This window comes from Bos indicus x Bos taurus, chromosome 11 (assembly GCF_003369695.1).
Source record: "Bos indicus x Bos taurus breed Angus x Brahman F1 hybrid chromosome 11, Bos_hybrid_MaternalHap_v2.0, whole genome shotgun sequence".
Taxonomy (NCBI): domain Eukaryota; kingdom Metazoa; phylum Chordata; class Mammalia; order Artiodactyla; family Bovidae; genus Bos; species Bos indicus x Bos taurus.
Window position 1 is genome coordinate 104,665,247 of NC_040086.1, and position 17,363 is coordinate 104,682,609.

The window sequence follows — 17,363 nt, forward strand, 5'->3', positions numbered from 1 at the left end:
CACCGAGGAGTGGCCTCCAAGGACACCTCCGGGAGATGGCCAGCCTTTCCATCCTCGGCCTGCGCCCCTCCCTGCTCTGCGTCCACTCTTTGAGTCCAGGGGGGCCCTGATCCCAGAGGCCAGGGGCCTAGAGCCACGCCGCTGGGCCAGCCAGGGTGGAGTTTTCCCTTCCAGTTAAATTTCTCCCGCCTGCTTGATGTCACATCCTGTCCCGACTTCCCCGCCGCCGCCCTCCCCACCCCCGCGCGTGAGCGTGGCGCGCGGGTCCCCCTGCGCCTCCCCGCCCCCGCCCCTTCCCCGCAAACTTTTGGCACCCGGGCCGCCCAGCCGCGCGCCCGAGCTCTGCGGGCGCGGGGCCGTCAGGAGGAGGGGCCGAGGAGGGGCGGAGGGGCGGCCCGCCCCGCCCGGCGACCGCGGAGCCGCTCGACGCGCCGGAGATGCAGAGCGGAGGCTCCGCGCAGCAGACCCCGCGCGCCGCCTGCTCCGGGTGCTGAAGGCGCGGGGACACGGCCGGGCGCCGCCGCGGAGCCCGCAGACCGGGAACGCGTCCGCGTCCACGCAGCCGCCGGCCGCCGAGCACCCAGGGCTCCCCGCACGCCAGGACGTCGGAGGCGGCCTCGAGACATGCAACCGGCCCGGAAGCTCCTCAGCCTCCTGTTCCTCGTCCTGATGGGCACCGAACTCACCCAAGTACGTGCATCCAACGCCATTTTCCTCCCTGCGTGCGAGGCGCCCGCCCGGCCCGGGGCCCGGCAAAGTCGGGGAGCCGCTCCGCACAGCCCGGCGCCCCTCTGGCCCGGGCGCGGCCGCGGGATTGGGGAGGGGACCAGCTGCACCCGGCGTGCAGGAAGGGGTGCAGGCTGGCCCCAGACTGCTGCTGTGTCCCCCAGGACCCTCGGCCCTGACCCCTTCCTCCTGGGCGCCCTGGGTGCCCACTCCCTGCTGAGAAGTTCAAAGGGCAGTGGAGGGGGCCGTTTGGCAGCTATTGTCATCCGGGAGGAAGACGGAGCAGGCGGTCTGAGCTCGGCGAGCTCGGAGGTGGATGTGACCCAACTCCCGCCCCTGCATCCCTGCCTCTGGCTACAGTTGGTGCCCTTGGGGCTCCCGAGCTGGCGGTGGGCATGGTGCCGGGGAGACCAGACCAGGGAGGGCAAGCCGCCGTGTCTGAGGCTGGGGTGCATTGTGGGCTCCATGTGGAGGTTTGAGTGGGGGAGGTTGTGGCCACATGCGCGGCATGAAGTGAGTGGCAAGCGTGTGTGAGGACCGCTGGGCATTTTAAGTGGACTGACCATCCCTGAACAATGTATGAATAGAGAGCCTGTCTCTGGCTGGCATTCTCCATTTTCAAATGCATCTGAGAGCTGGCGGGTCTGGGGCGCCGGGCAGGGTGTCACTTTGGCAGCTGGCGGGTCTGGGGTGCCGGGCTGGGTGTCACTTTGGCACCGGGGTGTTGGCAAGAGGCTGCCAGCTTCAGGAGCCAGGCCGCTCAGAGTGACATTAAAATGCCCTTTCCACGGTGCCACTGTGCCACGGTCTGAGCCGGGAGATGCCCTTTGCAGCTGCGAGTCTGGGAGGTTGGGGGGATGCTGCCAGGAGCTTGGCCCCAGGCGCCAGCTGCCCCCAACCCTCCTCTCTTCCCTCCTGCCTCTGCGCCTCCCTCCCTCCCAGAATAAAAGAGGAAACAAAAGAGAGAAGAGAGGGTGAGAGGTGGATCACAGGAGAGAAGGCTCTGGAATAAGCGGCCCTTGTTTTCGCCGGGAAGCGCTTGCCGGCTCCCTGGCTCTGTGGGAAGTGCATGCGGCCCCAGCCCCAGCCCCAGCCGCGGGAGACCCTGCTGGTGCCCCGCAGGCAATCAGCCGTGCCCCCTGGAGAGGGTCCACCCGGTCTCCGGGTGACTTTTCTTGGCTGCAGGGATGGCCTGGCCGAGGGGCAGACTCGGGCTCTGTGGGTGGACACTGTTTGAGTGCACGTGCCCACGCTCACACACGCTCCCACTCCACACACACGAGCACACACGGCAGAAAGGAGCCAGGAAGCATGTGCCTAATTTAGACATCTCGGGGAGGAGACGGCTGGTCTGGGTGCTCTGGAAGTGACCACCCTCGGGCCCTTCAAGCCCTACTGGCTTCCTCACCTCCAGGCTCCCTGAGTCTCCATTCCCAGCCCTCCTCCAAAGGTTCACTTATCAGTCTTTTTAAAGATCCCCTGTTCTTGGAAGAAACTTTTGGTCTAGCTTGGGTTGGAAGCTTTGTCTGGGTGGCGAGAGCCCTCACCCGTCCACGCTGTCAGTAATGGACATCCGAGTGTGGCCAGCCCCTGCACACACTCCTGCAGCCACACCATCCCTTCAGGACCCTGGTCAGCTCCCTGAGGCCTCCAGGCCAGGAAGGGAAATGATGTTGTTTTCTTTGGAAGCTTCCTGTTTGCGAAGCGGAGCTGTAGGATCCCTCAAGGGAATGCCTCCCTCAGCACAGCTGACGGGCAGGGCCCTACCCTCCGGGCTGCCTCTGAGTCTGTGCTGTGAGAATCTTCCGTCAGAAGCCTAGTATCCCTAATGGTAATGGGATTTTAGAGCCGAGGCCCAACTGGCAGAGATCACTTTAACTGGTCCACGTCTGTGAAGCTGTCAGACGGTGGCTGGCTTGGCCACCCGCTCCAGAGACCCCGGCTGCCCTGGTCCCACCCAGGTGGGCTTCTTTGGGGTCAGGCCAGGCGCCTCTCTCTGTTGTCAGACCTCTAGGGCAGGGACTGGGTTTGGGGTAGGTGTAGGTATACGGCTGCTGTGAGTCTGAGAGCTCCTTGGAGACACCCCTACCCAAGACCCTTGCTTCTTGATCCCAAAGGGATCCGACTCTGGGAAGCCACACTGCCTGGCGTCAGGAACGATGGTCCCTGCACGTGTGATGGGTGATCACCTCTGGGCTTCGGGACAAGGAGGGCAGGGCAGTGGTGACCCGCCTGGGTGGGCTCCGTCTCCCCCCGCCCTCTTCCTCTCCCACTTCAAGTAAGCTGCCCCCATGGCCACACCCTCCGTCTCAGGGGCCTTTCGAAGAATGTGGACACGAGGTTCCAGGGCCGCTGTGTTTATGGATTAGGGCCTGTCCGAATGGGAACAAGTCGGAACCACGTGGGTGTCACCTGCACTTCACGGACGCTGCTTGAAGGATTCAGGCAGACGGGCGGGGGCGGGTGGAGCGCACATGGCCGGGCCATCTGTTCTCCCAACAGCGCGCTTACGATGAGCCACTCAGTCGAACGCCAGCTAGTGATCGATGGCCTACTACGCGCCAGGCTCGTGGGCCCAGATGAACTCTGTCCCCAGACGGAAAGACGCTTGACTGGGTCTCGTGCTGTAGTTTTTAGGACGAGGCTGGTGTTTGCAGCTCCTTGAGAAGCACCACCAGAGCTTCCCAGCAGAATGCAGAACTGGATCTGCATCTTGGCGGAGGCACCCTGCCCACCCCAGCCCAGCTCACCTTCCCTTGCAAGAAGCACGTGGCCCCCCTGTGTGACATGGCCCAGAAGAGGAGGGCAGCTCTTGACAGTGACCCTGGGCCGAGCTGCCCCTCCCCTCCCAGCCCCACCAGCCACTCTCTGGTGATCTTGAGAAGGGCTCTGAGCTTCAGCCTGAACGTCCACCCTTTTAAAAGAAGAGCATGAAGCCTGGTGAGGCTCGAAGATGCCTCCCTTGCTAACCCCCCTCCGGTCCTGTCCTCCTTTCCTGCTTGTGCAGCTCTCTGATACCAGCTGGTCAGGCTTGACACCGGCACGCCTGGGCGGGCGATGCTGAGTCCAGGCCTGGCCGTCTGGCACACGGGCCACGGTGCTTAGTGGGGGGACTGAGACAGTGCCAAGCCGGCTTGTTCGAGAGGCCCGAGGACGCTGGGGTCGGAGTGGAGGGAGCTGAGCGTGCTTTGGAGAAGGGATACCATTTGCACCTGCTGAGCCCGGGCAGGGAGATGGGGAGGCACAGGTGGGCAAGGGGCGCTGCACACAGAGGCCACAGCACGCAGACGGGCCCAGAGCCTCGGCGCTCAGCAAAGGAGCGTTGTAGGATTAGCTTTATCTCTGGGGTGAAGTGGATCCCTTTTCATCAGTCCCCAGGCCGGGCGTGGCCTTTCGGAATTACAGACCCTGACCCCTTGGGGTGGGGGTTCCAGCTGTGAAAGGCGCACGGGCACCTTGGAGCGCCAGCCGTCCCCGGGCCCTCGGGGGCCCCCAGGCTTTACAGAGTGACTGGTGACCCTTGTCCGGAGCCTGGGGAGCTGCGTGCAGGTCTCAGCATCCAAAAAGAGGCGTGAGTGGTCCCCGGGGCGGGGTGGGGGATGGGTCCTGTGAGCCGGCAGGCAGGCGTCTCAGCGGGGCCGACGTGGAGCTGACCACTGAGGGCCCTCTCTCTTCAAACCTGTTCTCTCCTCATATCCAGCCAGACTGAAGACCCCAACCCACCGCCCTGAACAAACTGAACAAGAATAAAGCTGTCCGTTCAGACAGAAGCATGATTTCTGTCACCTGCTTGAGTCGGAGCCGGGGCTCAGCGATCCCACTGACGTCCTGTCCACCTGCCCCAGGCCCTCACTCCCCAGCTCTTTGGTCCACTTGTGCTGGGGTTAGTGGTCCAGGGGGTGGGGGGTTCAGGACGGCTGGGCTCAGGATGCGTGCAGTTGACTCCGTCTCTGCAGCGAGCTTGGCAACTGCCTCGGGGGCTGCCCAGAGGCTGCCCAGGAGGTGCCCTCGTCTCTGAGCAGAAAGGCCCTGGGACACCCTCTGTGACACCCGGGGGCGGGGCTGTAAATCCCCGTCGTGAGGCAGCTGCTTCCTCTCTGAAAGCAGTGTGTCCCTCGTCCCACCGACTCCAGCCTTCCCCAGTGGAAAGAAAGGTGATGTTCTGCCTTGGGTTGTATTTATCACCAGAGTTATCGGGCCCTGTAATCAGTATTAACACCCGGTGTAAAGTCATACAAAACTAATTACTGGCTAAACCCAATTAGACGCATGCCGCTGCAGGTGGGGCAGTGGGGACAGAAGCTGTTCTCGGATCTGGGGGCGCCCCGCAGACGCTTCACCCCCAGGGCAGCAGCCTGAGGTCCCTCCCAGGGCGGCTCAGATAAGGGAATAGAAACTGCACCAGAGAGATGCACCGTCTTCATTTTTTCAGATGATTACATGTCAGAAACTTGGCCGGGAGCTGAAGGCACTAGGGGGGAACCAATTGCGAGGGTTAATGTCCCTGCGTGTCGCTGAGCGCCGGCCCCTCCCCACCGTGGGGCCTAAGCCTCAGCGCCCTGGGCTACTGTCCGCAGTCTCCAGATGAGGAGGCCAAGGGGCGGGTCGCGGGCGGTGAGTCACCTGCCCAGTGGCCCAGCGCGTAGGTGACAGACCCTGGATGCGGCCCAAGTCTGCCGGACACCCGAGTTCGTGTTCTTGTTACGACAGAGAGAGAAACACAAGAGCAGGGAAATGGCATCGCTGAGAACCAGCAAGGAGGGGCACTGTCAGGCCAGCTCCCATGGCCTTTGGAGAGGGTTTGAAAGCCGGGTCTCTAACTGTGTGGCCCAGCGCTCAGCCCGCTCTGAACCTGGAGCTTTGTGAACCAGGGCCCTCGGGGGTCAGCTGCTTCCCGCCCCTGAGCTGGAGAGAGCCGGCAAGCCCTTCATCCCGGGAGGGGAGGGCACCTTCGAGGGAGCACTGGTCATCACCTCAGCTCTCTCCTGCCTAAAGGGAGGCTTCACGCGGGGAGCCGTGCACTGCCCGACTCTGTGAGCGTCTGCGCAGGGACTGAGCTCCAGGGAGTAAGAAACAGGATACGGCCCTTCTTAGTGTGTGTCCCCTCTGAACCTCCGAACCGGCCCCGACACCCGGTCACACTGTTTGTTACATTTGGTATGATTTGTAATTTGGGCGGAAGACAGCACTTCCCTGAGGGCTCAGCTGGTAAAGAATCCGCCTGCAATGCGGGAGACCTGGGTTCGATCCCTCGGTTGGGAAGATCCCCTTGAGAAGGGAAAGGCTCCCCACTCCAGTATTCTGGCCTGGAGAATTCCATGGACTGTGTGGTCCATGGGATTGCAAAGAGTCAGATGCGACTGAGCGACCTTCACTTTTCACTTTCACAGCACAGCCGCAGGAAGGGGGCTCCTCCTTGCCTACAGGTCCCCCCTTCTCCTGCACCCAGTTAAACCCCAGGACAAACGCCAGCTGGCAGTGTGCAATGGAGACGTTTAGAAGACGTGGGCTCCCGGTCTCCTTGCCCAGGTCTCAGCAGTGGGGGCTTGGCCTGCGTGTTCCTGACGTTCAGGCCACGGCATTTAAAAGCAGACCGTCAGTAAGACGGGGTGAGTAAGAAGCGTCTCCACCAAGGAGTCCAGGGCAGAGGAGGGAAGGTGCCGAAGCCCCAGGCTCTGTCTCGGGGGCACGCTCACCTTGGAGATGCTCGTCTAGGGTGTTCGGTCCATGCAGCACAGTGAGCACACCCTCCGGGAGCTTAAACCCCCCAGCCCCAGTGTCCCCAGGCGCGCCCAGCCCTCACGGGGGCTCTGGAGAGAAGGTCACCCCCACTGGCTTCACATGATGCTTTGAGGGACTGAAGGTCAAAGAAAGAACAGAGGTGTGTCCATAAATATTATAGACGACTTTACTCTTCCCTCCGTGAGCTGGTTATAAATCTGACAGCACAGTGGGACCCTGAGAAAGGGTTGTGAACACTTCCACTTGGTGATGGGTGGGCGTCCGCCCCGCCCCGCCCCGCCCTGGGCAGCCCCTGAACCTTGCCAGGCGACTCTGCACGGCCGGAGCCAGTGGCGCGTGGCCCCTGGGGAGAGGGCACTGGCTGAGTCCCCCTGTAATCAGCTCGAGGGATTTCTCAGGCCAACTCCACCCGTCAGCAGAGGGGCTACGGTTTCTGAAGCCAAGTCCAGGCTCCACAGGCAGGGACTGTGGTTGGGCTGAGATGCTGGTGAGGGGTGCAGAGCGGGGCGTGTGCTCCCGGGAGAGGCCGTGCGCGGAAGCCTCTGGAATCCACCTGCAGGGAGTCCTCTGCTCCGAGCGAGTGTTACATCCTGGGGTGTTTCCTGTGTTCCCAGGCGGACCCCAGAGTTGCCTCTTAGATGTCCTCACAACGACATCACTCTAATTCACGCCAGGGTCAGTTACTTAGAAGAAGCCAGGCTGCCCTCAGCTAGGTGTGACAGGGCCCTGCCTGGGAAGGGGGACCCGGAGTTGTCTGCGGCCCCGGAGCCTAGCCCCGACCCCGGCGCCCTCTGAGCCCCCCGTCTCTCACAGGCCTCTCTCGGGACCTGGCCCCACTTCTGCTGGGGGGCCTCAGACAAGGTGGGGCCGTGGCTTCCATCCCCGTCTGGGCCGACGGCCTGAGGCGATGGGTCTGTAAGGAGCGTGGGACTTTCCTGAGCGGGAGCAGAGGTTGTGGGCAGCCCAGGGTGGGCCTGGGGCGGCTGGCTCTGCGGGCAGCCAGGGCAGCCGACAGCCCTGCTCGCCCTCGCGGAGGTGGCCCCCGCTTGGGGTCTAAAAGCTGTGTGTCCTGACGGTAGAGTGGGAACGCGGGCTTGAGCAGGCAGCAGAGGAAGGACAGTCCATGGTGGTCCCCCACGGTGGTCCCTCGTGGCTGCTGGGAGGGTGGCCTCCTCCAGCAGCGGAAGGCCAGGTCCTGCCGCCCCCAGAGCTCCCAGGAGAGCAGGAGGAAGGCAGGGTGGACAGAGCAGAGAGGCTCCGCGCCCCTGCTGTCCCCTGCCTCCCCTCCCCTTCTCTCTCTCTCTCCCCCTCCTTCTCTGTGCCCCCACCCCCAGCCACAAGCAAATAGCTGACGGAAATACGGATGTTCTTAAATAGCAGAAAGGCCTCCACACTGTCCTCTGGGGTCTGCCTTGGAGCACGGGAGGCTGGCCCCGGGCCCTGTAAGTCCTCGTGAGCCCCATGGGCCTGTTTCCTGTCCGTGGAAGGGAGGTGATCAGAGGCGCCTGCCCGACACGCTCCCTCACCCCGCGGCCATTGGGGGGACTCTGTCTGCAACCCGGACCCTGCCTGCCGAATGCCCCTTATAAGGAGGACAGGCTTGGAGGCGGGAGGGCGCGTTCAGTGTTATGTAACGCTGGTCCCCACCTGCAGAGCCGGGAGGCCCGGGGATCCTTGTTTCCCATCTGCCGGTGCCTTTGCACGGAGCCCACCAAGGTCAAGGCTGGGACGGGCTGGCGTGAGGACAGATGACCCAGCCCGCAGGCCCCGCAGGGGCCGGGGAGCGGGCAGAGCTCCCCGCACTCCCTCAGGCTTAGCTGCCCGGAGCCCAGCCGGGCTCTGGCAGGAACAGCGGGGCGTCGTGCCCGTGGAATGGCACACTTGGCAGGTATCTGTGGCCACGAAGACACGGTGCTCCTGCACCTCGAGGGGTGTCACGTGGCTCGGGCCACGTCTGAATGCTTGTGTCCCCTGCCCCCCACCACCCACCAAATCGCATATGTTGAGATACTCACCCCCAGAAGTGATGGCACAAGGAGATGGGGACTTCAGGAGTTGCTCTGCCCTCCTGAACGGGATCGGCCCCTCCTGACAAAGCTCGAGAGCCCCTCACCCCTCCCGCCACGTGAGGACGCGGGGAGGCGGCCCGCACTGGACCGTGACCACGTGGCGCTTTGATTTCGGACATCCGGCTCCAGAACTGTAAGCAGGAAATGTCCGCTGTTCATCAGCCACCCAGCTGGTGGTCTCAGACGGCCCCAAACACCGTGACATCTGAGGGGCGGAGGCGGACCGTGTCTTTGAGCCTGACCCTGGGAGAGGGGCTCCTCATGTGACCTTGGGCAGGTCTTGTCATCTTTCTAAGCCCCAAACGCCTCCTCTGTAAAGCTGAGCTGCCTTGGCACCATCCCGAGGGCAACTGTAAGGATTCTGTGAGTCACTTGCTTCGTGTAAGGGTGTCTGGGGCGCGGTACCCGCTCCTTAGTCCAAAGACGGCTATTCAGGGCTGCAAATGTAAGTGAGCCCTGGCTCCAAGGAGAGCCGTGTAGGAAGAACACTCGGCGTTGGCCAGTGCCACGGAGCCTTTAATCCGTATGCCTCCATCCTTCAACAAGCCTCAGTGTGCTTTTGGAAGTGCTGTGTAGCTTCTAAATCAAATTACACTTGCTGAGGCTTCTCACGTGACCCTTTCCAAATGCATTATAAGCGGTCGTCTCTCCTCCTGAATCACAGATCCCGGACACTGGAGAGGAGCTGGGTGGGGGATTAGAAGGGAGTGACCTGCCTTGACCCTTCCAGTGGTGAGAGCCACATGGTGTCGGTTACAGAAGCACAGGTGCGGCTCCGAGCAGCAGTACAGGGTCCCCTCGGGGGAGCCAGCTGCGTCCACAGCCTCTGGGAGGGGAGGCGGGAGCAGTGCGTCTGTCCGATTCTGTATAGCGAGCTGACCGGTGATGAGATGGTGGCCAGGACTTAAGGGCGTCCAGTGGGTGTGAGTCAGCTTTCCTCCCATCCCTCTCAGTGCTCTGAGCTCCGGGGGGTCCGCTGAGTTCCCAGGGAGCTGTAGGAATTCCAGGGTGCGGCCCCATTTGACAGCAGGTGTGAGTGACCCAGCGCTTTTTAAAGGACTCTTGTCAGCCATGCTTATGGGGATGCCATGGATGCCTCAGGCTCCCCTTCAGGACTGCAGGCTCAGGAGAAACATGATAAGGGGGTTTCGGGTCTCCTGGCTGGCCCTAATTGCCTGCCCTCTGGTGCATCTGGGAGAGCCCCGGGCCGGGGGAGCGGGGCAGGCTGGCCCCTCAACCCTGGGGGCGTCTAATACCAGCAGGACTTGGCTCCATTGGAGCAAATGACCTGTATTTCATTTCCTCCACTGAACAGCCCAGCCAGGCTGGCTCTCTTCTAATTTAGAGTACCCATTGTAAATCCCCTGGGACATTACTGCCACAAAATCAGATCAGAAGTTCTTCAAGATCAGAAGAGGGTTTTTTTTTCTTTTTCATTTTCTATGTCTGCACGTTTGGCGCTCACCTTCCTAGAACAGCTCTGGGTGTTGGGAGTTGTTTCCACATCCAGCAGCACTTCCTCCGTATTCGTGTGTCTGTACCAACGGCATCTCTTGTGGGTGGTCTTTAGCTAAAAGCAGCTCTTAGGAGAGGCGGCGGGGTGTCTGGGGGCGTCAAATCCCAGCTCATCCCACGCCCATGTGTCAGTTGCCCCACTGAGGGTCCCCTCCGAGCGCTGGGTCTTCTGCAAAGCGGGCGTGACGAGGGTGGGCACCCTCCTGGCTGCCACGTCTGCTCTTGCGCTGACTCACTGAAGCCTCATACACCCTGCTAATATGCCCTTTACAGATGGAGAAACTGAGTTATGGGAGGGCTAATTACCTTGGCTGAGGTCACACAACCAGTCAGGGGCAGAGAACCCAGGTTGCCCACACCTAGGGTGTCTGGCTGCAGAATCTGAACACGGAGCAACCCTCTGAGCTGCCTGTCTTGGTCGGTTGGCCGGTTGGGAGGTTTTTGTTCCTGCACGGTGCTGGGAGTCTGCTCCGCCGCGCTGGTGGTGTTTCTGAGCTGGGGGTTACAGCGGCTGCACCGCGCGTCCCGGCTCTGATCCGGGGTCATGCACACAGGAGGTGATAAGAGCCTGCTGCTTCCCGACAGCTCGCGTCAGGGTTTTGCAGACACCAGCCTCGGGTGGGATCTGCAGGGTCCCAACAAAGCGGGGGTGCATGTCCTTCTGCAGCGGGAAGAGGGGTGTGAGTGATTTGGGTCGACACAGCTCGTGGCCCTAAATCGGTGTTGAACGTTCACTGAATGAGAAAGGAGGCGGGTGTGGGGGACGGCGCCCCCTCACCTGGCCGCTGCGCTGGCGGCCTGGACGCCCGCAGAGCCTGCAGTACCCGCCGCCACTGGGAGATGGCGCCCTTCCCCAACTCTTGAAATTCTCTGCCTGCCACCCGAAGGCTGCCTCAGATCCTGGCTTTAAGCAGAAAAACAAGCCCAAGGCGCCCTTTTGGCTCATGGGTCTCGCACCCGCGCTCAGGCCAGGGCCGTCCTGGCTGTTAGAGTCCTCTGTCCCTGGGAGCAGAGAGTGGAGCCCAGGAAGGCAGTGTCCCTCCTCGGTGGCCCGGGAAGCCAGCCCCTTCCCGCCCCTGTCCGCCCTTCTGGCCTGCCCGGAAGGGAGATCGATTTCCACGCAGACAGTGGTGTGGGGCGCTGTCCTCCCCACACGGCAGGGAGGCTTAGCTGGGGGCCCGGAGGAGCACCTTTCTTTTCCGTCAGAAGCTGCCTGCAAACTCTAAAGCTCTGTTAAGATGTATGACCCAGTCACGCTTGTGCTTCAGAGGGGACTTCACATGTCCTGGCATGGATGCTGCCAAGGGCTGGGGAGTTGTGCCAGCCTGCCATGCCCCTCTGCCCCTCTGCCTGGGCACCAGCTGCCCCCACCCCACAACCCCAAGGAGGAGCCAGTGAGGAAACGCGCCCCTGGCCCACCACCTGGACCACACTCACCCCGGGGTGGGGCCGCGTAGGCAACCCCGCTCGGAGGCCTGAGCCCCCAACCCACGCCCAGCTCCTGCCCTGCCGCCGCATGCCCACACCCCTCACAGGCTGACCCGGGAGCCCGCACTGGGCAGTGCCAGGGCTGCCGGCAAAGGCCTGCAGGGTCCCAGCTGCCCTGGACTCCCAGAGGGGCCTCTCTGCTCCCCTTGGCCCTCTCCGCCAGCACCGGGGCTGGAGACCCCCACCAGGAGCTGCGTTTGGAGCCAAGAGTTCGGCTGTCTGGGTTTCTGCTGGGCTTTGGGGCCTGCGGGGCTGGAGGGGGCCTGGAGCCACCACCTAGCAGGTCCCCAGCAGCCGGGCTAAGAGAGACCTGGCTGGGTGGGTCGGCGGGTGGGGTCTCAGAGCGGTGCCCGGGCCTAGCTGGCCGGCGGCCTTGAGGATGGAAAAGCGGAGGCCCGCCCAGCCCGTGCGCAGAGGCCGCCGTGTTTGAGGACGGATTTTGATGACTTGCGGGGCGGTGGTCTGTCTTTCCTCGCGGTCGACGGGGCTCTGCAGACCTCGCTGCCAGCAGCCAGGGGGCGGCGGGGAGCCGGAGTGGAGAGGAAAAATCCACCCATTTCCTGGGCAGATTGCGTCGGCCGCCGCCCGGCCGTGTCCCCGCCTCCTGGCCGCGGCCCCCGCGCGCAGCTCGCGCGGCACTCAGAGCCGGAGCCGGAGCCGGAGCCGGCGGCCCTTCCCGGCGGCGGGCGGGCGGGCGGCAGCGGACGGCGGGCAGCGGCGAGGCGGCCACTCTCCCGGGCGCCCGGAGCGGCGCGGCTATGGCCGGGGCGCGCGGGGTGACGGCGGCGGCGGCGGGCGGGCGGCGGCGGGCGGAGGGGGCGCGGGGACACGGCCGGGCGCCCCTGCCCGCCGCGGTGCCCGCCGCCTGAAGGCTGCCCGGGGCGCGGAGCCGGCGCCAGCGCGGCGCGGGCGCAGGAGGCGTTCCCAGCGCGATGTCGGTGCCGCTGCTCAAGATCGGGGTTGTGCTCAGCACCATGGCCATGATCACCAACTGGATGTCCCAGACGCTGCCCTCGCTGGTGGGCCTCAACACCACCAAGCTCTCGGCGGCCAGCGGCGGGACGCTCGATCGCAGCACCGGCGTAAGTGCGCCCGCCGCCCGCCCTGCCGGGCCTCCTCCCAGCTCCCTCCCGCTCCCGAGCCCCGGGCGAGCGGGCGCCGCGCGGGGAGCAGGGCGCAGGGGCTAGGGCACGCGCGGGGCCCGCGCGGCTCCTGCGCGCCGCGGTGGCGACCCTGCTCCCCGCGCCCGCAGCCTCGGCCACTCCGCCGGTCGCGGGCCCTTCTTGTGTGGCGCTTCCCGCCTCGGTCCGGTCCCCTCGCGGGGGCCTCCCGGGAACCTGCCGGGGACTCGAAAGGCTGGGAGTCCACACTCAACTAATATGCCCTTGTTGACAAGGTTTGGAAACTGAGGCAGGGGTCTTGAGGACTTGTCCAAGGTCACTCAGCAAGTCAGTGGGAGACGCGGTGGCCCCCGTCCGGCCGGGTCCAGTCTGGGCTCGGAGCTGAGCCCGCCCCACTTGGCAAAAGCCGGACTGGACCGGCGGAGTGGGGCCCGGGCGGCCGGGCGGCCGGCGGGCGGGCTAGGAGCTCCAGCCCTCGGAGTCCGGAGGCGCCTTTCTCCCCAGCGCAGGCAGAGGTCCCCGGGTCCCCTCGGCGGAGGGTGCAAAGGGGCCGGTCGGGGCCCGGGGGTGGGGGGTGCGCAGCCGCGGGACTCGCGCCTCGCCCTCCGCGCCCCCTCCCGCCCTGCCTCCCCAGGCGCTTCTCGTCCCTTCTCGGTGCCCTGGGGGAGGGGACGAGCGGCGGGCCGCCCCTGGGCTCGGCGGACTCAGGCGGTGGCGGGAGCGGGCGGGCGGAGGACGGGGCGCGCCCCAGGCCGGCTCCCCCTCCGGAAAGGAGAGCTGAAGGACACGCGCCCCTCTCGCGCTCGATCCCTCGGCTGTGAAGGGCGCCGGGCTGTAAGGGGTCTCCGGGTGACCGCTTCTGCCACCGGCACCCGTTCACCTCACCTGCCCTTCTGAGGACTGCGTGCAGCCGCCTCCTTGCTGATGACTTCGTTCCTGCCCCGGGGTCCTGTGCCCCTGGGGCTGGAAATGAATGAAATGCAATGTTTGTACCCTGGACTCCGTCCACCCAACTTCTTCCCATCCCCACGCTAAAAATAGAAGGGAGGTGACCTGCGGCCACCCGGCAGGCTGCAAGACCTGTGCTCAGGGGGAGTTTTCAGACGGTAGTGTCCACCCCGGGTACCTGGCGGTCGGGACCACCTGAGCTGGGCTGCAAGGTGACACCAGCCATGTCTGCGTGTCAGCAGCCGTGTGCAGCTCAGGTGTGGTGAGGGTGCTGGGCACGCCTCAGGGCTGAGGCTGGGTGTGACCCCTGCACAGCGTGTCACCAGCAACTTGGCGACATCTGCCAAATGGCTCGTGGGCGGCAGCCTGTGTTGGGTGGAAGCCCAGCGTCCCCTCAGGGGCCTTCACTAGGCAGGCGGTGGACACGGCCGGGGCTTGGGGTCATCCCAGCTCCGGGCTAACAGGCAGCTGGATCCTGGCTGTTCCTCCCCAGCTTCGGGGAGCAGCGGAGCGCGACTGCACCAGCCGCCCCTGCTGGCCTTACGGGAGGAGATCTTATTTCTGAATTATGTGCGGCTGTGACTCAACCAGCCGCTTGCTTCCCTGCCTCGCTCCTCACCCAGCTCACAGCCTCTGCTCACCCCTCCCTTCCACCGAACCTGTCAGCTGGGTCAGACGCCAAAACTCTAACCATCCCCTAAGTTTAAAAATCCCTTGAATTAAAAACTATGTTTGAAAGAGCCATGCCTATTAGACTCCCTTCCAGCCCTGGGATCCTGATGGGAGACCGTCTGGGTTCCTCCCCCATGTGCCCCCCACCCCGCGGTCAGCAGCTGTCTTTGGACTGCTTTTTTTCTGCCCTTTCCTGGGGGCTGGGCGTGAATGGTCATGCCCGGTGCGATGTTCCATGGTCTCACTTTCTCTCCCTCCCTCTCCCTCGCCCCCTGCCCCCAGGTGCTGCCCACCAACCCTGAGGAGAGCTGGCAGGTGTACAGCTCTGCCCAGGACAGTGAGGGCAGGTGTATCTGCACAGTGGTCGCCCCCCAGCAGACCATGTGTTCACGGGATGCCCGCACGAAACAGCTGAGGCAGCTACTGGAGAAGGTGAGTCTTGGGGGCGCATGGCTCTGTGTGTGTCTGTGTGTGTGTGCCCCCAAGCTGGCAGCAAGGCGTGGCAAGCCTGCAGGGTGCCTCCCAGCTCCGAGGCCTGGCTCTCCCCCAGCATGGCCCGCTGGGAATATTGGTGAATGGATGAAATGGAGGGAGGGAGGGACGGAGGAGACTCCCCCGGGCTGCCTGGAGTGGGGGGAGCATCTCTGCCCGGAGCCACGTGTGCGGAGCGAGGGGGCGTGCGGGCCTCTCTCCCACACCACTGTCTCGGGCTCACGACCACAGCCTGGGGTCCAGAGGACCAGAGCTTTCCCCGAGCCACACCTGGAGTGCTCCCGTGCCCCCGGGAGCAGGGCCGCGGTGGGGGCTTTTCCCTGCTTCTGGGTGGTTGGACTGAGTGATGGCCAGGAGGTGATCGCTCCTGTGGATGCCTTCCTGCTGCAAAAGTGGATTAAGTCATCACCTTCGTGACCCCCCGGGGAGCAGCACGTGTGGGTTTAATCTGCTCTTTCAGTTGCGCCTCACAAGAGCCGGTGAAGCTGTTGAGGGTTTCACCCCATTTCAAGGCATGGAATCTGGGTCCAGGGTGGCGGGCTGACTATCCCAAGGTTGGCAGCCGGCGGGCAGGGGCGTCAGCTCCGAGCCCAGCCAGCATCCCCTGCCCCCCACAGAGGCCGGTGCCCCAGATCACGGCCATCCCGCCTCCCGGGTCAGTCCACACGGGAGCCTGGGGTCTCAGAACCTGAGCGCCAGGTTTCCCGGGAGCTCCTGGGAGCGGGGGCAGAGGGCAGCCCTTCTGCTCCATCTCCACCCTCCCCAGGGAGACGGCATGCGGCACCTCAGGACTCCTCGCTCACCACACGCACACAGCACACACATACATATGTGTACAACTGCACACAAATACACATAGACACCACATGGAAATGCACACACTCTAAACGCACTCATATACACACACCCCACACACATACACACGGTCACATGCACACCTCACAAGGACACACACCTTACACACATCACACGTAAATACACGCACATGCACCGCACAGACACACACGTATACATACGTCATACACACATCACATACGAGTGCTCACTTATACACACATACGCCACACGCCCCAGGAAAGCCGTGACTCCTCCATCAGCCGAGCAGCACAGGCTGTGGAGGAGGGGCACGGGGGCCTGCCCCGGGGGGCGTCGGAGGGGCGTGGCGGCCTGCCCTGGGGGGCGCGGGGGCCTGCCCTGGGGGCGCTGGGCCTGCCCTGGGGGCGGGCCCTCCTTGGGGGGACTGGAGGCCCGGCAGCCCACCCAGTCTGTCCAGTTCAGCGCAGGCCCAGCACATCTGCAGCCCCTCACACAGGTTCCGGCAAAGCAGGCCCTCTCTGGAAATCAGGAGGGCAGGGTGGGGGCTTCCTGGAGCTGTGCCCTCTGGAAGGGGCTGGGGAGGGGCCTCGGCGCCCCGCCCAGGGCAGGAGGATGGCCCTCGAGGACCCCATGCACTTTGCTCCACCATCTTCAGCCACGCCAGGAAATCACTGTAAAAGAATTAAAGAAAAATGCGTGTAACAGGTTTCACACACATTTATTACCAGCAAACTAGACCAGAGCCTAATTGGGCCTTTAATTATTCATGATTGTGGAGGAGGGAGTGGAGCTCAGAGGGGCCTCGGGGGCTGGCGGGCGGCCCCTCGAGCCCTGCTAGGAACCCTGGCCTCGGAGGCACCTTCCTGCCCGCATCCGCCCAGCACAACTGCTGAAAAATTTAGAGCCCGATTTTACACCCTGGCGGGCGCTGTGCTCTGAAGCAGAAGCCATCCTCGGTGTGGGGGGGCCTTCCACCCTCCTCCTCTTTCTTTCTGAGCATCTGTTCTCTCCCTGGGGCTGGGGTCCTGTTAAAACCCACCCCAGGAGCTTCCAAAAGGGGAGCCTCGCTGCTGCTTTGCTGAGGCCTACAGTCTCAGAGGAGCCTGGCCCCAGTGTCCCCTGATCGCAGCCCCCCGCCCCCCGCATTAGAGCCTTGGGCTCTGTCGTCTGTGAAGACGCTCAAGGCCCAGAATTTGAAAGCGTGGGCTCTGCAGCCGGTCCAGGCCTTGCCTGCTGGCTGTCTGCTGTGCGACAGTTGCCAAGTCACTTAACTTCTCTGAGCCTTGCTCTCCTCTGTAATGAGACTTGAACTAGAGCCTGCCTCCCAGGGTTTTGTAAAGATCAGATGAGATCCATAGCCCAGTGCCTGAAACCAAGAAACGTCCCATTAACACTAGTGGGCGGGGTCCCCTCCAGGCCCGGGGCGTCTGCCCCTCAGTTGCTGCCGCCCTGCCCGTCTCAGCACCTGTGGCCACCTTAGGCAGGGCGGGGAAGGGGTGCCCTGTGCCGTTGGCAGCTGTGCGAACTTGAGCTCCTCAGCTGGCTTCTGGGGGCACATCCTACAAGGAGGAGGATGCTTGTGCTCGGCGGAGGGCCTCCAGGCTGCAGGTCTGAGACCCAGGGGCCTGACTGCCATCTGGGGCTTGATTATCTGCTCTGATTGGAGGGAAAGGGAGGCGCTCGCCCAGCCTGGGAAGGACTGGCGGAGGGTGGGGGGGCTCTATAGGGCAGATGAGTAGCTTGGCATCTTTAAAATGTGTTTCCTAAATTTAAA

At 63.8% G+C, this 17,363-nt stretch overlaps 1 protein-coding gene across 2 annotated transcripts in view; it reads left to right on the forward strand.

Annotated features, from left to right (window-relative positions):
* Window positions 1–363: 363 nt before the first annotated feature.
* The window catches only part of OLFM1 (olfactomedin 1), a 38,150-nt gene continuing 21,150 nt past the window's right edge, over window positions 364–17,363 (forward strand). The window contains exons 1-2 of one of the 2 annotated variants that reach the window (XM_027556876.1): window positions 364–690; window positions 14,564–14,713. In XM_027556876.1, the coding sequence (XP_027412677.1) occupies window positions 625–690; window positions 14,564–14,713 (216 nt within the window). In that variant the 5' untranslated portion in view covers window positions 364–624. Of the gene's footprint in view, window positions 691–12,400; window positions 12,623–14,563; window positions 14,714–17,363 lie in introns of those variants that run through there. The other variant, XM_027556875.1, reaches the window with a different exon arrangement.